The 24,969-nt window shown below is 32.3% G+C and overlaps 1 protein-coding gene across 1 annotated transcript in view; it reads right to left on the reverse strand.

The window, feature by feature from the left end:
- LOC145669120 (pancreatic triacylglycerol lipase-like) overlaps positions 1 to 24,644 on the reverse strand; it is a 57,190-nt gene extending 32,546 nt beyond the window's left edge. Inside the window, exons 1-4 of the mRNA XM_081737461.1 lie at positions 24,529 to 24,644; positions 24,022 to 24,263; positions 17,578 to 17,707; positions 12,511 to 12,631 (exon numbers count right to left, since the gene is read on the reverse strand). Coding sequence (XP_081593587.1) covers positions 12,511 to 12,631; positions 17,578 to 17,707; positions 24,022 to 24,263; positions 24,529 to 24,616 — 581 coding nt within the window. The 5' untranslated portion in view covers positions 24,617 to 24,644. The remainder of the gene's footprint in view (positions 1 to 12,510; positions 12,632 to 17,577; positions 17,708 to 24,021; positions 24,264 to 24,528) is intronic.
- Positions 24,645 to 24,969: the final 325 nt, after the last annotated feature.

Raw genomic sequence — 24,969 nt, forward strand, 5'->3', positions numbered from 1 at the left:
GGGACTACAAACCTCAATCATGTAAAAGAAGTTTTTACATCAAATATAACATGGGTTGATTTCAAAAACAAGACTTGTTAATGTAAGTGATGCAATTGACCAACATGATGTAGTAACCTTACAACAGCTAGATTTAATAAATAGTAATGTTAATAGTCAATTGGAAGGTGATAGAAACAAATTTGAAGATGTATTAAAAACATTACAAGACACATATATAAAGAAAGAAGATTTTCAAAAGGTTAGGATAGATACTACTAAATTGATTATGCAGAAGGAAACTATACTCTTAATATGTCGATTGAGAGCTAAAAATGTTAAGGAACCAATCTTTAGAATATTTAATCTCTCTAATGGTTAGAAATTTCTCAATAATGGGAAAATAATGCACATGGAATTAAGTTTGGATAAATACTTTTTAGAGATATATTTAGGTGATACTTTGATTGAAAATTTACCTGTAAACATTAAAAAGGGTGATATAATTACATTTCAAGCAAATAAGAATTCAGCTATGGAAGAAGGGGAACCATTGCAAGTTATTATGTATATAGAAAGAGAGCATAAATGATTTTCTATACAATAAATAGGATGTATTGTGTTAAGTGTAAGAAATCAACGGATACAGAGAAAGATACCATTAGAATAGAACAGACAAAGAATGGAAGATATGTTAAGAAAGGTATATGTGTTGTATGTGATACTAATAAATCCCAATTCATTAAAAAGCTCGATTGACTATATGAAGGTGAAGGTATTAGAGAAGATATTATAGAAGAAATTCATAAACCATCTAGAAAAAATTATCCTAGGTTAAGTGTTATTGTTAAAGGTATAGATGATTTATGGCAAGCAGATCTTGTGGAAATTTATAGTGGTGTGTTAAAAGGTGTTTCAAAATTACATAAAGGGTATAAGTATTTGCTAACGGCTATAGATGTGTTTTCAAAATATGCATTTGCTGTTCCTGTTAAAGATAAGAGTGGTAAGAATGTTACAGAAGCATTTGAATCAGTGTTAAAAGTAAGAAAACCTAATAATTTACAAACTGATCAAGGGAAAGAGTTTTACAATAAAGAATTTGAAGATTTGATGGGAAAAAACAATATCAATCATTACTCAACATATAGTGGTAAAAAAGCTTCTGTTGTTGAAAGATTTAACAAAACACTTAAACAAAATATGTGGAAGAAATTCACTGTTCAAGGTAATTATAAGTGGTTAAAAATATTGCAAGGTTTGGTTGATGAATATAATAACAAAGTACATAGAACAATTGGTATGAAACCCGTAGAAGTGAATAAGAAAAATGAGCATGTGATATTGAAAAAAGTATATAAGAAAGAATATAAGTCTGTTAAGTTAAAGTATAAGATTGGTGGTTATGTTCGTATAAGTAAAATTAAAGGTTTGTTTGAAAAAGGTTATAAACCAAATTGGTCAGCAGAAGTGTTTGTTATTAATGAGGTTATACCATCTAATCCACCAACATATAAAATTAAAGATTTAAACAATGAAGAAGTTAGAGGAAGATTTTATGAACCAGAATTATTGAAAACTAAATATAAGGATGGGTATTTGGTTGAAAAAAATATTGAGAAAGAAAGGTAATAAAGTGTTTGTTAAATGGTTAGGGTTTGATGATTCACATAATAGTTGGATAGATAAGAGTAATGTAATATTATAAATGTTATATTTTATGATTATTTCATAAAAGGTATAAATTGTTTATTAAATGGTTAGGGTTTTAATAATTAAATAAATAAAAGTAATATAATATTATAAATGTTATATTTTATGATTATTTCATTAGAGGTATAAATTGTTTATTAAATGGTTAGGGTTTTAATAATTTACATAATAATTAAATAAATAAAAGTAATATAATATAATAAATGTTATCTTTTATGATTATTTCATAAAAGGTATAAATTGTTTATTAAATGGTTAGGGTTTTAATAATTAAATAAATAAAAGTAATATAATATTATAAATGTTATATTTTATGATTATTTCATTAAAGGTATAAATTGTTTATTAAATGGTTAGGTTTTATTAAATGGTTAGGGTTTAATAATTGCATAATAATTAAATAAATAAAAATAATATAATATTATAAATGTTATTTCATTAAAGGTATAAATTGTTTATTAAATGGTTAGGGTTTAATAATTGCATAAAAATTAAATAAATAAAGGTAATATAATATTATAAATGTTATCTTTTATAGTTATTTGATTAAAGGTAAATAGGATAAGAAGGTAAATGATAATTATGATGATGAGTGAGTTTATGAAAATGATTTAGTTTTTATCATATTAATAATGACTTTGATGGGGTGATCCCACAAAAGCCCTATACTAACACAACACACTAATATATGTAGACAATGGCAGGAGTGTACAAGTATTAGCAGGTGTGTTAGGAAAAATAAGTATGCTAATGTTGGTATATATATAACATGAAAAAATATTATGAAAATGAACTTAAAGATTTGGTAAATATATAAATAAACGATACAGTATTTTTTCATATAAGATGAGTATAAATAATGTTAATTTTACTGGTGAGGAGATGAAGGAGATGTCAATTACAAAACTAAAACTAATATGTAAAGTCAAGAAAATCCGTAAGTATAGTTCTTTAAATAAGAGTGAATTAATCAAAAAAATCGAACAATATCAAAATGAACCAGATGAATTGAAAGTTATATACACAATGAAAGTTGATGAATTAAATAACCATTGTAAAAGGAAAGGAATAAAAGGTTATTCCAAATTAAAAAAGGCTGAACTTATTGACCGTATTAAAAAATATGAGGATGAACAAAACAGATCACAAATTAGAAACATATTTCCATTTAAACAAGATGTTTTTGAAGAATCGAAACCACAACGAATACCAATTAAAGTAGAAACAAAGGAAACAGCAATACAGAAACGATTACAAACTATCACAATTGAAAACATAGGAGGATATAAAGATCCAGTGAAGTTTTTAAATATAAGTGGGAAAGTAGTTATTAACAAAATCAAGGAAGAATTAAAGCACCACCCATTAAAAGTCAACCTTGTATTCATTTGTGATTATATTAAAGATAAAGAAGTACAAGAACGCAATTTTAAAACTATGAATGAAAGAATATTACAATCAACTGACTTAGATGAATATATAACCCATGCTAAACAAAAACTATGTAGAGAGATGGAGGAATTTCAAGGTAGGGGATCAGGATGGACATTACATCAAATTAAACATTTAGAAATCAGACTAAATAAATATGTACCATTACGAGCTTCTTCCTACATTGACCTTCCTAAACCAATTAAAGATAAGAAAGCAGTAGTTAATGTTCAAAATAAAGATAATAAATGTTTCTTATATTCTATTGCAAGTTATTTAAAACCAGCAGAAAAAGATCCTCAACGACCTTCACACTATACAGAAATTGTGGATGAATTACAAAATAAATATTTTAATGGTATTGAATTTCCTGTACAATTAAAAGATATAGTAAAGTTTGAAAAGAGAAGTAGCATATCCATTAACGTGTATAGTTATGATGATGAATATAATATATACCCACTTCAAATTACAAAAAATAAGCAGGACAAACACGTTAATTTATTATATGTAAAAGATGAAAATAATAGTCATTTTTGTTGGATAAAGGATTTATCGAGATTAATAAGAAGTCAAGTAACAAAACATACTGAAAAATTATACTTCTGTGATAGGTGTTTAACAAGACGTTTTAGAAATGAGATGCAATTACAAGAACATGAGCTATATTGTAAGGAGCATGAATCTGTTAGAATAGAACTTCCAAAACCATATGACAATCAAATACAGTTCCAAAATTATAATAGATCATTTAGAGTACCATTTACGATATATGCCGATTTTGAATGTTTGCTATGTAAAATGGAAGTAGACCATAATTGTTCTAAAACTGTGAAGTATCAAAAGCATTTACCAATGAGTTTCTGTTATTATATTAAATACTCAAATGGTGTGTATAAAAGTCCTGTTAGTTATATTGGTTTAGATGCTGCAAAGGTGTTTGTGGAGAAGTTAAAACAAGAAGCAATAGAAATAAAGAAAATATATAACAAAAAAGTTGAAATGAATAACCTAACTAAAGATGAGAACGAGATATATAATAATTCCAATAGTTGTCATATATGTGAGAGAAACTTGAATGATTTACCACCAGCAATTGAAAAACAAATAAATATGTTAAATAAGAAAATACAATTCGCTAAAGATAATGATAGCATGATTGAAAAGTTAGAAGAATGGAAACATGAATTAGGAAAATGTTTAAAGGATATAAATAAAAATAAAGCAAAAGTAAGAGATCATGATCATTTAACTGGGAAGTTTAGAGGTGCAGCCCACAGTTATTGTAACTTAAGCTATCGAAATCCTAATTTTATTCCAGTATTTATTCACATTTTAAGTGGTTATGATACTCACCTGTTTGTTAAAGAACTTGCTTATGATAAGAATGAAATAAAACTAATTGCAAATAATGAGGAAAAATATATAACATACTCAAAATATGTGAAGGTTGATAAAAAGAATGGAATTAATTTACGATTTCTAGATTCATTTAGGTTTATGTCAAAGAGTTTAGCAGAACTAGCAAATAACCTTACAAAAGAACAATATAGAGAAACGTGAAAGTATTTCCCTAATGATTTATTAGATTTAGTAATTAAAAAAGGTGTGTACCCATATGATTATATTGACTCAATTGAAAGATTAGAAGAAACAAAAGTACCTTCGAAAGAAATGTTCTTTAATAAACTTACTAAAACCCACATCAGTGATGAAGATTATGAGCATGCGGAAAATGTTTGGAAGTCATTCAATATTAAAAATCTAGGTGGATATACAGAACTTTATAACAAGACAGATGTATTAATATTAGCTGATGTATTTGAAAGTTTTAGAGATGTGTTTAAAAGCATATGGTTTAGATCCTGCTTGGTATTTCACTGCTCCTGGTTTATCGTGGGATTCAATGTTAAAGATGACTAAGATCAAACTAGAAATGTTAACTGACTATGAAAAAATATTAATGATAGAAAAAGGTATAAGAGGTGGGATTTCACAATGTAGTAAGAGATATGTAAAAGCAAATAATAAGTATATGAAAAATTATAACAAAGACGAACCTTCAAAGTATTTAGCTTATCTAGATGCAAATAATTTATATGGATGGGCTATGAGTCAGTACATGCCTTACAAAGACTTTAAATGGGTTCAACCTTACATAAATATAATGAATATTCCAGATGATTCAGAAACTGGTTACATATTAGAAGTTGATTTAGAATATCCAGAATACTTACATGATAAACATACAGATCTACCATTAGCTCCAGAAAATATGTGTCCACCAGGATCGAAACATTCAAAATTATTAACAACGCTTTACAATAAAGAAAGATATGTTATTCACTACATAAACTTAAAATTGTATATGTCACTTGGGATGATATTAAAGAAAATTCATAGAGTATTAGAGTTCAAGCAATCAAACTGGTTAAAGGAATATATTGATCTAAATACAAATATGAGAACAAAAGCTAAGAATGATTTCGAGAAAGATTTTTACAAGTTAATGAACAATAGCCTATTTGGTAAAACAATGGAAAACATTAGAAAGAGGCCATCTGTTACTTTAGAATGTGATCCAATGAGGGTGGAAAAGTTAATAGCGAAACCGAACTTCGATTATAGAACAATATTTGCTGAAGATTTGTGTGCGATACATATGAGAAAAGAAAAATTGACCTTCAACAAACCTATATATGTTGGTATGAGTGTGCTAGATTTGTCAAAACTATTAATGTATGACTTCCATTACAACATTATGAAACCTAAATATGATATTGATATAGGGTTATGTTATATGGATACTGATAGTTTTATATATGAAATTAATACAGATGACTTCTACAAAGACTTAAAAGAAATGGTTGATTTATTTGATACAAGTGAATATGGAAAGGATAATCAATATGGAATACCATTAGTAAACAAAAAAGTATTAGGAAAGATGAAGGATGAAAACAATGGTAAAATAATGACAGAATTTATTGGGTTAAGATCAAAGATGTATGCCTTTAAAGTTGAAAATAAAGAGAAGAAAAAAGCAAAAGGAATAACAAAATGTGTAGTAGCAAAAGAGTTACAATTTGATGATTATAAGCAAACCCTATTCAATGATGTGAAAACATACAAAAATATAAATCTAATTCGAAGTTGTAAGCATGATGTATATACTATAGCTGTAAATAAGTTAGAATTAGATTCGAATGATGACAAAAGATATATACTAGAGGGTGGTATAAGTACATTAGCTTGGGGGCATTATAAGATATAATTAAAATGTATTTATGTGTAGTTTAGTTTTAGGTAAAATTTAATTAACTTTTATGTATGGTGTAGTTTAGTTTTAGGTCATATGTGATTTACTTTTATGTATAGTTTAGTTTTAGGTAAAATTTAATTTACTTTTATGCATGGTGTAGTTTATTTTTAGGTCATATTTAATTGACTTTTATGTATAGTTTAGTTTTAGGTCATATTTAATTAACTTTTATGTATAGTTTAGTTTTAGGTAAAATTTAATTAACTTTTATGTATAGTTTAGTTTTAGTTCATATTTAATTAACTTTTATGTATAGTTTAGTTTTAGGTAAAATTTATATTTTTAAGTCATAAAAGTTGTTTTTGTAATTTTATCCTTAGACATAGGCAACCAGTAATGCGTGAAAAATAATTGTTTTGTAGTCTAGTATTTATGTCCTGTTTACATTTTCTTAATACATTCTTACATAGTGAAGATTTTTGACTTTTTATAATTTTATCCTTTGACATAGACAACCAGTAACGCGTTAGAAAAAAAATATAAGAAAATAGAAACCATTTACCGTTTGAATTTTGAAAATCGGTTAATATTTGACGATGTTATAACAAGTTCAAAATTTCGGGATTTTTTACTGGTTTATTTTTGAGTTTTCTTGAAAATGTTATTCTTTAAAAAAGTCTTAAAATTTTATTTGACTTACGGTAGTATTTTTATTTTTTCGATTTGTTGAAATTTTGTGAAGATATTGAAAAATTGAAAAGTATCCTTTGGGTTGTGCAACCATTTATGCATTTTAGAAAATTGGTTATGTTATTAGTATTCATTTACCGTTTGAATTGTTGAAATCGGTTAATAAGGGACCGAGGAATTAAATAATAACATTATTGGGGGTGGGACTGCAAGTGTTGCCAACTCACTTTTAACAATTATCATATTTATTAGTAATGGGGTGAATTCATCCCTATATGTTTTAAAGGGATATCTTGAAAAATTAAAATCCTGGAACGTTCCGAAAAAATATATTGAGTTGGAGACACTGACTTTTTTCTTTTTTTTTGAACATTAATGTTTTAACTAAATTTGTCGGTTAGGTGACTATGTTCAAGAAGTTACTCACCTACTCAATAGATGGTGTTGCATGCGGTATGTTTCAGTTATAAAAGCTAGAGCGTTGCGGACAGATTTTGCATCAAGGATTTTCTTCAAAGTGATGATCTTGAATCGAAAAAAGCGGGACAGACAACAAGCCGTGACAGCTAGGACAGCCAGCCAGGACGGACAGTTTTGGTGTTGTTATTATTACAGACGGTCCTTTTCTGGTACTGGAATCGTTCAAATGAATCAGTGACAGATCACCTGTTCCGAAGTTGTATATATTCCTTCTCATTGAGTTTTTAAAGCTAGTTATTAATGGATTTTCATGATTCAAGTGTCAAATGAAAGCTTATAAACAGGAGATTAAGATGAAATAAATATATTTTGTGTAGGATTCCATTGTAAGTTTTTAGATGTAAGTTTTTATGATTTAGATGTAAGTCAAAACCGGTTATAACCAGATTTTGTAACCAGATTTAGTGATTTTTTGAAGTCAAAACCGGTTATAACCAGATTTTGTAACTAGATTTAGTGATTTTTTGTAACTAGATTTAGTAATTGAATGCATTAGAAGTTATTATGAGTAAGATAGAAGTTATTTGAGATGTGATAGAAGTTATTTGGGGGATAAAAAGTGTTAAAAATTATTATTAAGGGGTAGATTAGAAGATATTTGGAAGCAGGGGTGTGCTATGTTATTGAGGGGTGGGGGTGAAAGTGCGCTAGAACATACATTTATCCCCTACTAGCAATATTGCTAGGGCTTATTTATTATACAGAAAAGAAGATAAAGGATTATCAGTTATAGCAGAGTGCGAATGGATATGAGTTCACAGTACGGTGATACGATTGAGGTGGCGTATGGATACATACGTATCATATGATAATGGCGAAGAACAGCTTATATAGCTTTCGAACGTAAGTTTGCGTGAATTGTGAATATACTACCATAGACTAGAAGTTACTGTAATACATTCGTTAGGGTGTAGAACTCTGACCCCTCTTCTCATATAGGTTCGATATATAGGCTATAGTAGTTAGGTTGGGTTCTTTATGTTCCAAAGCTCAATACTCAATTCACATGATAACGAGTGCAGCAATAACAACTGAACTTGGGTTAAAGCCCCGTATTATACTATGTTTTCTATATTACAATAGAATGGGGACGTATGTCAATGTTTTACCTTTTTACCATTCGTTATAAGGTGCAACATAGCTTATGTACGAAACCAAAGAACACACAAATCATCTGTATAATTAGAAATAGTTAAAAACTTATTCATTATTATGGAATTGTAAAGCAGAGGTACTTTGTACTGATCTCCTAGCACAGATTGGCACATCCTTTTTCATCACCAGTAATTGTTTCAGTGACAAACGTTTGTAGGTTATTTGTGGCATAGTACACTGTGCGCATTTATTCTTAATTTAAAGTAGCGGCCGTGGTAGCTCAGTGGTAGAGCGTTCATTTCTGGTGCGTGAGGCCCTTGGTTCAATCCCAGCTTACGGCAAGTGGGCTTTTTGGTGCATGAACACAGCGTACGTGACTTTCCTCGGGGCTATTCTGTTTCTTCCCACTTTTTCCATTCCACCATTTCATTCATTTCTTATCATCGCCGTCTGCTTTAGCCTCCCGACACAACTGTGGGACGTAAAACTCAAAGATTTCATTTCCTTTTTTTTAATTTAACGTCCCAAGATTTTACTCCAAGGTTAAGAGAGACAGTGATATAGATAATAATGGTGTAATGAAAATGTGGACGTACGTTTCTTGGCATTTTTTATTTATTTATTTATTTTTTTTTTTTTTTGCAAAAATACGAGTTGGTGTCCTTGTTTCCGATCTGAATTGTATCTGTAGCAGTGGAGTTTGAGCACATTTATGAGGGGCAAAAACTGTCGCATAAAGAGAAAGGTACAATGTAGAGGGTGAGTCCTGGATCTACGAACCTTCCCCGAAATCGCTACTTTTATGGTTTGTTTTTAACTTTTAGCGGCACTTATAAAGAAATTTATACAATTTGCCCTGGAATTGACCCCTCCGAAGTAAATTCCTGCGTAAGTCCCTTGTAGGAGAAAGCTGGAGAATCCCAGAAAAGCCCACGCATACGGAATTTTCTCAAGTAGGCAACTTGTTTATGGCTGATAAGTAGGCATATTGGATAGCGATGACTCAGTGTTAGAACTTGCCTCCGATGTATGGGGTCCTTGGTTTGATTGCAGCTCCAACAAGTGGGCTGTGTGAGCGTGTTTTCTCGGGATTCCCTCATTTTTTTCATTACACCATTTTCGTCATTATCATCATAACGTCTCCCTAAGCTTCCTGGACCAATCGTGGTATGTTACACTCCATCAGAAATTGTTGCCCTTGGGCTGAAGTAGACGGATAATTCTTGAGTCTGAATTATCAAGAAGTTGGTAAAATGTTGGAGGAAACGGAAGAATCTTGAGTAAACTCACGTCGATGAAAACTGAAAATCTTGAGAAAGTGGACAGTGATAGAAAGGAAAATGTTAAACTGCCTGATGCAGTAGGAGTAAGTAACACACTTAAAATACGTCTTCATGGAATTTTCTTGAGTTGAAATGAAGGTTTAAATGTGTTATAATTTAAACAATATAACTGTGCATGTTTATTTAATATAAATTCTGTATGTACTAATAGTTTGATTTATTTGCATGTTTATATTTTGTTTATGTCCCTTCCCTTCTCCTTCTCGTATTTAAGAACCCCGTTTCTGTGTACCGTTTCTCTCTTTCGCGAAAGAGATTTTTTTTTTAAATGTGTTTCTCAAAATTGGGGTTATATGTCTCATTTCCTCAAATGTTACTTTCTCTCTTTTCAGAGAAAACTAAATTTTTTCTCACATTTGAGAAAGCATTTGCACCCTCAGGCATGAGACATAATTCCTCACATTTGAGTCATTATTTCCCAAAATGATTTGAGAAAATCGAAATCTCACTTTTAAGAATGTATTACTCGGTGCACAGGTAAGAAACAGATGCTCTCAAATACGAGGAATTTTTTCTCGAATTTAAGAAGCCAATTTTAGCAGTGAAGTTAGTAAATAGAGTGAACATTGTAGACATCGAACTCATGAAAGTGAGAAGCGAAGTCCGTGATCTTAAGCAACACGTAAAATATCTTAAGCTAAAAGTGGAGGACCTTGAAAAAAATCACGGAGACAAATTCTTGTTTTATGAATTTCAAGAGGATTAGAACGAGAACGATTAGAACGAAGATTAGACAACCCAGTAGAAACTATGTGGTGTGTTACTACTTAGATTTTTATTAGAATTGGCAATGAGGTATTGCAACGTGTGAAGAAAATGTAATAATAGAACTAGACTAATTGTTTGCTATTTCTTTAGAGACAAAAGAAGCATATCTTAAAAATAATAATAAACTGCAAGGAACTGCAAGGAACTGCAAGGAATATATATATGTGGACCGGGACTATTTTGATTTAATGAGAAATGAACAAAGAAACTATAAAAATATTTAATGGTGGCACTTACGAGTGCAAATATGTGATGATTCTGTCCTGTTACTTTTATATAAATGGAAAATGACATACACCTTCTGAATCGGAAGGCAATGAACGCTATGAAGATCTGAACAAGGATATTTCGGCGAATTTTGAGGATGTCAAAAACATATCTACCTATATTATTCGTGACGGCAGCAAAGAAATGAACTGCGACTTGGAAATGAATCTTCTATTCCTTCCTTCTGAAACTGATCATTCATCATCAATTAACCAAAAAAAAAAAAAAAAAATCTTGAGATCGAAGTACTGAAGACAATACAACGAATAGCAATGATATAATCTGCTTAGTTATCCTCATTCCATCCAAGTGAATCTCTCAAAACGAGCTTGCATTTAGAAGCTCATAAACTGCTCAATATATTTTATGAAAATGCTCATAATTTTGGAGGTAACCTCTCCATATATTTTGTTTGGTCTAGAAGAAATCATTTTAAATTAATTTAATTTATGTCTTAGCTATTTAAGAATTACTTACCAGCTAAATGTTAATAAAGAAATGATTAGTTTAAATGTTTCAGCCTTACACAAAACACAACATTAATAACTAGCACCAGAACCTTATCATAGGCCATTTTAGATACTTAAATGTTACTAAATTTAATATGCTAAAATGTTGTCGGATTTACGATTATTAACATTTAGTTTAGTTTGTATTAAATGCAATTTAGTTAGTTCCTTTTGGTAATTTGCATTAATTATTTTTTTACCAGAGTAAAAATAATAGCATAAATAACCTTTATAGAGCATACGTACATTAATACAAGATCTTGGGAAAGTTGAAAAATAAAGAGATTGAAGGAATAACAAGGCAATCAGAAACATAAAATATCAATTTCTCGTAAATAATAGGATATTCTAAATGCGCATCAAGCACAAAAAGTTTGCATACTAAAGAAAGCAACGAATTTCCATCTCAGAGTAGTATTCTACGTTTACGAGTAATTAATTAAGCTAGTGTTGTTTGCTAATTGTTTTGACTTGCATAGTATTATTTTACGAAAATATAGGTGCTGAAATGCACCTGAATTTTAGCTAAAAGAACTAAAAGCTTTTATAAAGAAAATGGCTGTTCTAAAAGTTTAAACACAGACCGCCTTATGCAGAGTCGTTTTGACGTATGATTAGCTTCATACTAAAGGCCGGACTACTGCAGAAAACATATGTTAGTCGATCTCTTTAGTATGGCACTAATCACGCGTCAGAACGACTCTGCATTCGGCCCATACTGTTTAAAGTCAATTTTTCAATATTCAGAGAATAACAACGCAAGGCATCCGTATACCAATATGGACGAGAAACAATTTCTATAAACACAAATTGCACTAAACATATAAATATGACGATAATTTATGCAGAGGAATCAGGTTGAGTTTCCTTTTATGGTAATGTTATGAGTTTAATGTACTTACACAATTTAGTGTCAAGCTAATACAGATGTTTGGAAAACTAATGTAACAGATTGACTCAGTAATAAACTTACTTCCGAGGTATGTCAATAGGGTCATATGTATCCGAGTCATCACTTAACTGAATAGAAAATTCTCCCTCAACTAATCTCTTCACTTGAGTGGATACCTCGATGACGATTCTGTAGTGATAAACTGAAATTAAAATAAAATAAAATAAGCAAAGCAAATAGAACGTAAAACTGTTTTTTAAGCTTCTTTTCTGAAAATAATATTCTATTTTGTGTATTACATAGTGATTCAGAAAGTAATGCTTGCACGTCCACTGCTTTGCCAATAGTACAGCAAACATTCTGAACTGTTTATCGTTAAGACATTTGTGTTTAAGCTATAGAATATTACTTGTTTCACCTTCGGTAGTATAAAATTGATTTAAACACAATTTTACTTTGAGCTACGCCACACTTTTGTACTAACACACTAAGACACTGTAGTACACCTGTACGTAATAATAAAATAATAATAATAATAATAATAATAATAATAATAATAATAATAATAATAATAATAATAATAATAATAATAATAATAATGCAGGTTATTTGAATATATGCCGTTACTGTTCTACCTGGTGACCCTACCGAGTTTTATCTATAACAACAGGCGATCTAACCTATCCTAACCGGTCTCAGATTCGATTTCCGGTGGGGGTACTCAGTCGAAAAAGGTGTGAAAAGCTTTCTCACGTCAATTATAATGAATGAGATTTTCCTGGGATTTTCTCGTTCACACCAGGCAAATGCTGGGTTGGTACCTAACTTACAGGTCCCAGACCGCTTTCTTCCCTTTTCCTGAATACTGTGCTACCCGAGGAACATTATCTCTCATACGTGACGGTCTATATGCCCTTAGATGCCAAAAGCCGCGAAATCTAAATCCTAGTCCTAATCTAACCTAACCAGTTGGAAGAAAACCAGTGCACACATTCTATTACATATGCATCTTTTCAATTACCAAGATCGTCATAAACATCGTGCAGAACCCTTAGTTCAAAGTACTGTTTCCCTTACATTTCTGGAAATGTTTTTTGTCTTTCAAGAAAATAATTTTAAAAAATCGAAATCGTTGCTTATACTATCTCCTTATATGAAAAAGTTCGATTCAATGTGTTGTGAAGGTCGTGCAACAAATGAACCGGCAAACTTTAAGAAAAAAATGTAAATCAATCAACAGCTTTCTTGCGATAGTAGCATTAGGTATTAATTGCAGCAAGTAGTCAAAAATATAGTTGCCACAAGTTACGAAAAGAACAAACAAAATCGTGTTCTACATATTAAAGTATAATACAAAATGTAACGTGTTAGTCAGTTCAAGTTAAAACAAATCAAATATTTTGCGTTTTACTACAGGCATTTCCTCTGTAACGGAAGAATAATACAAGATTTAACGGAACGCTATACGAAGGTCACAAGAAGAACAAAACAAATTTTCGCTTTATTACAGATTACCAGCCTGTCTCTAGAAAACGACATGCCTAATATTACTGGCAACGTCACTCCTACAAGAAAATTTTCCACGTAATGGGTTAAGGTATTCTTCTATGACTTCGTTGCATTTTCTTTATTTTATCTGGGGTTGAGAAGTAAAGTAATATTAGTCATAAAATATTAATTTCACGGGAGAAATGTGTGCAAGACAATATTTTGTTGGATTGCGTCACTTGTTCATTGACGGAAAAAATGTTCAGTTCTTGCGTTCCTGTTGTCCACATCTCGAAACGTTCCTATTGGCCCTCATACTAATGTAAGTAAAGAAAAAATATGACAACTTAATTTTGACAAAAAAGTGACTTGGTATAGTTTACCTCTCAGCCCCAGTTATAATTAAAACTTTAAGATGGTTCAAAATTATGGTTGAAAGTAAATTATAAAAGAAGAACTATTAGATTAACGAATCGACAAATCGGCTTCAGCAATACGGGTGTCAATTTGCTTGCAGCCCTTCTTCTGGTGGTTTTCTTGGGTGAATGTTTCTCAAGGGAAGTCTGTAGTGTGTAACGGACCGAATTAGCTTTCGCAGTAGTCACCCCGAGTGTTAATTTTTTCTTCCGATTTTGTTTTATAATGTGTGCATACTAAAACTTAGCATGGAAACGGGTCGTTACGTAACCCTCCCAATCAGTTAATTTTTGGCGCCATTTGATAACACTCACTACCAATACTCACGCACATAGAAGGTCAGACACAAGACTGCTCCCGCCAGCAACCCCATAGTTTCAGCATGATACGACAGGTGGCAACACCGAATCGAAAATGGTCTGATACAGCCTACAGCGAAAAATCTTCTATATTAATAGCATATGTAACAAATAGAGTGTAATTTGCAAAAGATATTAATTATTGAGATTATCTCTGGTATAGCGACAATCATTTTAATTATTTTAGCTAGTAAATTAACTAAATTTCAATAAATATACGGAAAGCGACGCAAAAGCTCGTTGACCTTTCCCATTCTTAAATCTCACGTTACTATTTAAAATTAACTAGTAAAACGTTTTTAATAGTTTGTGAAGGAAAAATAACATTATACCGTAACACTGTTCAACAAATTTTGATCGAAAGTATGTAAATTCTTTGAAATTGCGATTTTTACATTCATTTAAGCATAATATGAAAGGAATTGATAATATAAGAATTTTCTTAGCTCAGGTTGTGAAAAAAACGGCCTTGTTTCCACATCAGTAGCTGTATATATACAAATGTATTAATATTTATAGAACATTTAAGCAAAATCCTTGTAAAAACCTACATTTCACTTTTTTTATCTATTTCACTGTGATGTGATAAGCTGGGGAGTTAAGAAGTACCCTAACCTATAGCTTTCTATACCCTTGTACTTCCTTTTTCAAAATTGCGCAAATACCAGTTTCACAGCGATACAGAAAATAAAGTATCCGTGGTCAAGTTAAACATAACAATTCCGTAATAAAAATCAGTATTAACATCAAAACATGAAAAGTATGTACAAATACCTTTTTGTGCAAGAACTACACTGCAATGTAGACAAAAGTTTCAAGTGATCCCTTGTACAGGATTATGTTTATTTTATTTTGAGCGTCTTCGCTTGGCTTGCCTTTTGTAGGTTACATCTGGAGCATCCCTTGCAATAGTCCAACAGTAGTCGGCCAATATGTTAGAACTCCACTTTCCCTCATATCTCTTTTCCATGGTTGCAATATCTTGATGGAAACGCTCACCATGTTCGTCACTTACAGCTCCACAATCTTCGGGAAAGAAGTCTAGATGTGAATGAAGAAAGTGGAGTTTCAGAGACATATTACAACCAAGATTTTCGTAGCACAATAACAACTTTGCTACCAGTTGTTTGTAATTGGTTGCTCGGTGGCTTCCCAAGAACTGTGAACAAACACTCTTCAAGCTTTCCCACGCAGCTTTCTTCTCACCTTGGAGAATTTCGTCGAACTTGTGATCTTTGAATAGTTGCCTAATCTGTGGCAATATGAAAACACCCTCTTTAACTTTGGCATCACTTAATCGAGGGAATTGTCCTCTTTGGTACTTGCAGGCCTCATCCTCTTGGTTCATTCTCTTAACAAAACTTTTCATAAGACCTAATTTAATATGTAGAGGGGGAAGCAAAATTCGGTTACGATCTACCAGTGGTTCATGCTGCACATTTTTCACTCCCGGCTGAAGAGTTTCTCTGGTACTCCAATCACTTTTGCGGTAATGAGATCCACAATCTCTACTGTCCCATTCACATATAAAGCAACAATACTTTGTATACCCTAACTGCATACCTAGCAACAGTGATATTACTTTAAGGTCACCACAAATGAGCCACTGAAAATCGTAATATTTAATGGCTTGAAGTAAACGTTTCAAGTTTTCATAAGATTCCTTCAAGGAAGTTCATTTCCAATATGTAAAAGCACTGCCTTTAAACTCACCTTGGGCGAATCTATAAAGAACCTCCACTCCGTAGGTTCGTAATTAATTTTAAGTGCCCTAATGAGACCATTTACATCTGTACATGCCACAAGTGTGTCTTCCATAGTAAAAAATGAAGTGAACATCTTCTCCGTATTCCGATACACTGAAATATTTACTTTTTCCTGCAATAAATTTCATTGCTTTAAGCGTGACGCTAAAATTTCGGCTTTGCTTTGCAAGAGGTCCAAGTCTCTGATTAGATCACTAAGTTCCTCTTGAGTAAGTCTATGTGGTTCACATGGAGGTTCTTCTACAACAAACGTAGGGTCAGGAGCTTCAACTTCTTGATCATTATCAGAAAAAATATCGTATTCTTTAGGTGGGTCAGGAACAGGTAGTCCTTCTCCATGTGGAACAGGGCGCATTGCAGAAGGAATGTTAGGATAGATCAAGGCCCCCTTCTCCTTCGTGGAAATTCGAGGCATTTTTGTTTATTGAAATCCTCAAAATGTCACTTGAAATAGTTCCGACAACTATTTAAAAATATACATTCGAAATACCAGTATTTTTGCGTACTTGTAGTTGTATCTTTATGTCCTGCACTACACAAACGTCACACCCAAAACGCTGATAACTGCACTAAACCTGTCTTTTCTAACAATAGCAGAACATTACTGAGGTAAGGTACACAATGAAACCAAGCGTTCATACAGTTTCTCCAGTGTTGCCGGATCAGTGTAACATTTTACCCCAAACGAAGCGAATATATTTATTTTTAAAGCGTTATTATTCGACATGCCTGTAAAACGAAAAGTAGAGCTAATATTCGAAAATAACTTTCAAATTCGTGATCAGCACCACAAAATCAATAAGAATTAGCTGATTTTGTTCAATTTACATTTTCGTTGTTGAACAGTGTAATTTGTAAAGAGTTTGTCTCAACAAAATTAAGCTTAAAATAATGTTGTATTTTAATCTTGACATCTTAGTACAAATGAATGATTAGATCAAAGAATATTTAAAATTAGTTTCGCTTTAACCAATTACTTTTCTTTTGTTCACAGTTCGGTTTTCAACTTTTCTTATTTCTTATTGTTGAATTTATTGTTACATCATCAGACGAAAACATTTACTTCCTTATGTAGTAAAATTATAAATTGATACATATTTACAGTAAATTAAACTTACGGCAGAATGGAGATTTGCTGTCTGTCCTCAAGTAGTACTTGAGTTTAGATTTCGATGTGTGCAAAGGGGTCGACCAATAGCCCATCACCGCACAGTCTTCCTCGTCCTCCCCACAATAAGTGCAATCTCCCTGCAACAAGCCATATACGAATACGGTCACTATGCGAATAAGATATTCATGCTAAAAGAAACTGCGCATACATTATTTTAACACGTTGACTACTGATTCAAGAAGGGTGAATTACTTGAGCAGGCTGAGAGTATTTTAGAGTGTTTTATTAATTAGATAAATAAATAAATACATGTTGCATTCGGAAACCAATGTCTGCAAAGTGATTCAGAGGCAGACGAAAACTATACTACCATATAAAACAGCAGAAAAAGCAAAGCATCGGTGGTACGTGGCTACAAATTAGTCTAGGCAAATTTTTGTTGAACCGGGAGCAAATTGTCATAGAACTTTTGTTAACGGGTTTTTATGGAAAAATACCTGAGAAAAACTATGTCGGAAAGTCTAGCACTCTCCGAGGTGGGGTAAAGCTGCTATGAATAATTTTCCAACATGGCCGCCTCTTGTGCCCCTACAAATTAACATAGAGCATTGAGTAATACATTTTTGAAAAACTTATAGAATGTAGATTCCAACGATGTAAGATTATTTCCCATTTCACCCACCCACCGACTAGAAGAAGAAGAAGAAAGATTTTTAAAAATCACAAAAAAATCTATTCTTTCAGAAAATATTTCATCTCTGGCAACACTATGAGCACAGCAGCGCAACTAAAAATTCATTATTACATACCTTAGATATTTGTGTGTAAGATGTACAACAACCACTGAATTCCAGGTGAGGAAGGTGTCCCAAAATGCCATACCTTTTAAAGGCTGTATCACCGATTTTAATGCACGAAGTAGACCATTATATAAGAACGTCCTGCGACCTACGACCATCCTAACTACCACAGTATCACGACGTACATCGTCGCAAAGCTTATAGAATGCAAATTGCAACTATGTAGAACTGATCACTATTTAACCTACCGGAGAGAAGAAGAAAGTTGAAAAATTATATATAAGTTACTTATTTATCGAATTATTTATTATTGAAAAATTATAATTGCTATACACGCATGCTGTATTACGAACTTTACTGGAGAAAGTATACCACTGTATGAGAACACCATGCAATGTAATAGTTGTCCTCATTTGTTCCAACTGGAAAATTGACTAATAGAAGCTGAATACGGGCCATCACAACCTAACAAATTTAGGCAGAAAAAACACTGGACCGCGAACTTATTGTAATGTATAATTTAGTGTTGACTTTTTAATGAAAAAATACCTTAGAGAAACGGTGTTGAAAAGTCTACCACACTCCAAGAGTGCATAGGTCCGCTATGGTGACTTTGCAAATATGTGTGCCATGTTTCCTAATGTTTGATATCATTATATGTTAAAGATTGTTCAATATTTGGAACCTCATTCTTTATATGAATTGAAAGCAAACTCTTGAACTAACTAACTGACTCTATGGCCTATGGAACCCAGAGGTTCAATGCCGCGTTCACAAAAGCTTTCCACTGACTTCTATCCTTAGCTAACTGCATCCAGTTTCTACTTTGTATTCCAATCTCTGCGAGATCCATCTTAATATTGTCCTCCCATCTGCGCCTAGGTCTTCCTAATGGTCGTTTTCCGATTGGTCTTTCTGTCAAGACTTTGAAAGCGTTTCTACTTTCTTCCATTCTAGCTACATGACCCGCCCACCTAAGCCTCCTAGACTTCACGACCCTAACAATGTTGGGTAAACCGTATAAATTATGTAGTTCCTCGTTATGAAGTTTCCGCCATTCCCCATTCCCGTTCCTCTTGGGTCCGAATATTCGTCTCAGGATCTTGTTCTCAAATACTTTCAGTCTATGTTCTTCCCTCAGAGTAAGTGACCATGTTTCGCAGCCATACAAAACAACAGGCATGATTACCGTTTTATATATTTTAAGCTTCAAATTTCTCGAGAGAATTCGCGACGACAAGAGATTTTGAACCGAATAGTAACACGAATTCCCTGCTTTTAGGCGACATTGACAAGTTTTTTTTTTCAAATGTTTTTATTACAATACTTTTTCCATAGTGCTGTACACACTACAGTTTTATATCCAGTATAGTGCTCAATAGTCCATGTGTTAGAGCTTACTTTATACTACACAACTTAACCTACATGCATTATGTTGATTATAAGAATTACATGTACGAGTATAATGTGTATATAACTATGTTAAGTTTTGCTACATTCAACTGTAAATTAACTAAGCATTCTTTAACACTAATAAATTTAATTCACCTGAACTGTTGATTTTGTAGCCCTTGATGTGAACATCCGAAGCCACATTTTGTTTAGGGTATCTCCTGAATTTCCAACATAAAAGTAGACCATAGTTCCGTGATCAGGAATCTTTACAAAATCAAGAGTTCAGGTGAAACCGGAAAAACTGCCTCTTTCAATAGATGCATGCAAATTTCATAGTCAATGAGTGTATTATCAGGTTCAACAGTGGATGGGTAATGAAATGTAGCTGAGTATGGGAATTGTGTCACGAACATCTGACACTAGTGAATATGGCTTAATCACTAGCAACCAATTATTTATTAAAATTTGTGAAATGGGGATGCATCATAACACAATCTGCTATCCTACATTGCGTATGCAAAAGACAAGGAATGATATGTACAAATGCTTGTATTCATTGTGGAGGTACAAGTTGTAATCTTGTGGAAGTTGTCATGGATGATGATCGAGAGAGAAGTGATATTATAAGCGAAGATAGAATATATATATATATATATATATATATATATATATATATATATATATATATATATATATATATATATATGGTTTAGCTGCTTAGTTCATTTACAGTTGAATGTAGCAAAACTTAACATAGTTATATACACATTATACTCGTACATTTAATACTTATAATCAACATAATGCATGTAGGTTAAGTTGTGAAGTATAAAGTAAGCTCTAACACATGGACTATTGAGCACTATACTGGATATAAAACTGTAGTGTGTACCGTACCATGAAAAAAAAAATATTGTAATAAAAACATTTGAAAAAAAAACTTGTTCAAGAGTTTGCTTTCAATTCATATAAAGAATGAGGTTCCAAATATTGAACAATCTTCAACATATAATGATATCAAACATTAGAAAACATGGCGCACATATTGGCAAAGTCACCATAGCGGACCTATGTACTCTCGGAGAGTCGTAGACTTTTCAACACCGTTTCTCTAAGGTATTTTTTCATTAAAAAGTCAACACTAAATTATACGGTTCAGTGTTTTCTTCTACTTAAATTTGTTAGGTTGTTAAGGCCCGTATTCAGCTTCTATTAGTCAATTTTCCAGTTGGAACAAATGAGGACAACTATTACATTGCATGGTGTTCTCATACAATGGTATACTTCCTCCAGTAAAGTCCGTGATACAGCATGGGTTTACAGCAATTATAATTTTTCAATAATAAATAAATCGATAAATAAATAACTTCTATAAAATTTTTCAACTTTCTTCTTCTCTCCGGTAGGTTAAATAGTGATCAGTTCTACATAGTTGCAATTTGCATTCCATAAGCTTTGCGACGATGTACGTCATGATACTGTGGTAGTTAGGATGGTCGTAGGTCGCACAAGGGAATCGATTTCTCTGTAAATTTGCGGGGGGGAGGGGGGATTCATATGCGGAAAGCATATGTGAGGATTTTGAAACAAATTGCATTCAAATTATACCAAATATTGTAAATTTACAAATACAGTAATGGGGCCCGCGTGAGCTTTGGGGGGGGGGGCCTCAGTCCCCTTTGGGATCGGTGCCCTTGGGTCGCAGGATGTTCTTATATAATGGTTTACTTCCTGCATTAATTCGGTGATACAGCCCCTAAAGGTTATCTCATATCGGGACATCTGCCGCACCTAGAATTCAGTGGCTGTTGTACATCTTACACACAAATATGTAAGGTATGTAATAATGAATTTTTAGTTGCGCTGCTGTACTCACAGTGTTGCCAGAGATGAAATATTTTCTGAAACAATCGAAGAGTTTTTGTGATTGTTAAAAAATTCTTCTCCTTTTTCTTCTTCTAGTCGGTGGGTGAAATGGGAAATAATGTTATATCGTTAGAATCTACATTTTATAAGTTTTTCAAAAATGTATGCTCTTGTTCTATGTTAATTACGAGGGGCACAGGAGGCACATAAGTGAAACTTTTCGCGTGGCGGCCATGTCGGAAAATTCTCCATAGAGGCCTTACTCCACGTCGGAGAGTGTTAAACTTTTCTCCATCGTTTTCCTCAGATATTTTTCCATAAGAATCCGTTAACAGAAATTGTATTGTAATTCGTTCCTGGTTGAGCCATTTTTGACCTAACGTTCCTAGTTTAAACATGAAAGAGACATATATGTGCGTCACATTGCGTCTCGAACAAGACTATGGTGGGTTATACGCCAGTTTACGTGTTAAAATTTAACACGGAAAGAAATTGCATCTTCTGATTGGCTGCAGAAAAGAGTTTCATGATTTCCGCTCGTGTCGAAGACCACTTCCGGGAAGAGAACACAACATCCAGCTGAAGGATATACGGCCTTTTGCCAATATTTCGTTGGTATACGTAGGTAGACAGCTTACATATGAACAGGACGTATACTATATATGGACAATGCATATGTATCATTGCAGCATACAAAACTTAAAATATAGGTTGACAACGAACGAGAAAGCGTGATTGGATATGTAAGCCTTAGGGAACACACGCCTACTATTGATCATCTGGACATGAATTATACACTCTACAACACAGAATTCCCCCAGAAAGTGTTTCTTCCCCAAAAGTCTCTAGACAAATAAAATTCTAGCTTATAGCTATCCATTTATTTACTCCATTAATTGTGAGAATCTGTGGCTCAGCGGTAGATCTGGAGATAAGACCCAGTTTTGCTCTTAACTTCTAGAAATGTATTTTTTATACTTAGCGTCCTGCTTCCTTAGTGTACAGTTCATATGCTGTGCAATGTCCACACTCTTCAGATGACAATATACACTTTAGAGTTGTGGGTACCTACACATTCTGAAAACGTCTTTCTACGGTCTCTGCATGGTGTTTTCTACCATTGGAAGTTACCAAATTTACGTAGAGCTCCTCCAGATCACAGGGTACTTTTTCTCTTTGTGTATAGAACTAAATAACACAGTTCAATAGTTAATTACTACTTGGGGAATTTTACATTATAAACTACATGAATTTATTTACTTTGAAGCACTGAAATGTAAAGAAAAAATACTGCTTTAAGGAATGATGAATTTAATAAACCATATTTGCTACTTTTGAGAAAGCATTGTGTATTGGCCTAGATTGTAATGCGGAGATTTTTAACTTTTCTTCTATATGTTAACTAACTACGTGACGCTTCAGTGCAGAAGGGAATCAATTATACTTTTGTTATTTTGAATACATTTAAGTTTTAAGAGCTGAAGCTGAAACTCATTTCAGTATCTTAAAAGTTTCATCCATTCATTCTTCCATTCATAAGATTAAAACAAACATTCACAGTTTTTTTCATACAAACTTAATGTGCATTTTTCTTACAACTTTTGTAATATGGTAGAGCGTTCATCTCTAGTGCATGGAGTCCCTGGTTTGATCCCAGCTTGCGCCAAGTCAGCTTTGAGGTGGACAGACACCGTATGCGTGGGTTTTCTCGGGGTTCTCTTAATTAAACCATTTCATTCCTCATCATTTCCGTCTCCTTTAGCCTAGCAGGCATAAACGTGGGACATGAAAGATTCCATTTTCATTTTAAAGGTGACTTAACTACCTTGTACACTGAACGACCATCTGTTTAAAGTTTCCTTCACTATAAGTTTACGAAGGATTATAATGTGAATGGAAGCGTTACTAGATGCATTTAGTATTAAAACAAAAAAATAGAGGGTAAAATATAGTGAATCTAGAGCTTGTATAAAAAAACAGAAATTCGTAACTGTTATTGTTAACCGCTGTTGATTGTCATGCGATTTCCAATCACTTGTCTACAATATGAGAAAAACGAAGTGATGCGAAGTGCTGAATATGTGCTTTACATGTTCAAAAACAGAAACTCCTTTCCATAAGTTTAATGTTACTGAGCATTGAACAGGTTTCATGTAATTCTAAACCTGAACCAAACTGTTTCATTCAATATTTTGGAAGATGCATGAATATTTTCTTTGACTGAAGAGCAAAGTTTAGTCATTACATTTTTGGGGTTAGTGTACTTGCAGTTGCAGAACCATGAAACGTAATACAGCTGCTACGACTATTATTAATATTTCTTTACAAAACATTTCTTTCATTTTTAATTGGCTAGTTTAGCATGTAATTGAACTAATGTTATTTTCTACCTCCATAAAATTGTTGTAATCACTACAACGAAAACCAACGAAGGGGCATTTAGAAGAAATTGACTCTGTAAAGAAATGGATAGCCCTGTGATGGCTGCAGGAAAATACTTCCTCCATTGTTCCATCGATGAAAGATCTATTCAAAAATTCACTTGTAGCCCACTCTGGAGTGCAACCAGGTTGACGCATTCCTTGGTTAGGATAAAAATCGAGGTGTCCACCAGCATCCATATCACCAAATCCTAAAACAAAAGGTTAATTAGTGAAAACCCTTAACTTCAAAAGTACGTATTTATAAACATGAAAATATTGAAAAAGCACGGCAGTAATCCTAACTATATATAATCTTAGATAAAATTAAGAAGTATTTGGTGTATGATATGTACATATTTGTGCAATTTTAAACAAAATATTATTTCAAGTAACAGTAGAATTTGCATTATTTACATTATTAATCTTTGATATTTTGGAGAACACGTCTTCAGTGCTGTAGAGCTGAATATTTACCTAAAAGTGTGTAAGTAGGATCTCCATCTGAATGGATAATGTCAACGAAGTCAGCATCGGAAGGGTCAAGGTGAACAAAATTTGGCATCTTGGCAAAAAGTGGTCCAGCTGGGTCCATTCCTTAAAATAGAATACGAAGTAAAAGTTTTACACAAAATGAAAATGTTACTGCATATCATTTACAAGATTACATTGAGTATCGCACTAACTGAGCAAAAAACTAGAATAATAATAATAATAATAATAATAATAATAATAATAATAATAATAATAATAATAATAATAATAATAATAATAATAATAAACAGCTCTTCAGTAGATGCGACTTTCGGTACAAAATATTAGATTTGTATAAAATATAATGGCCATTCAAAAATGTTAAAGGTCGAATTATACTGAAGGCTGGTATAAAATGGGAAATCAATCGAACAAAAGATTTAC

This window comes from Thermobia domestica, chromosome 13, assembly GCF_964235325.1.
Source record: "Thermobia domestica chromosome 13, izTheDome1.hap1.1, whole genome shotgun sequence".
Lineage (NCBI taxonomy): Eukaryota > Metazoa > Arthropoda > Insecta > Zygentoma > Lepismatidae > Thermobia > Thermobia domestica.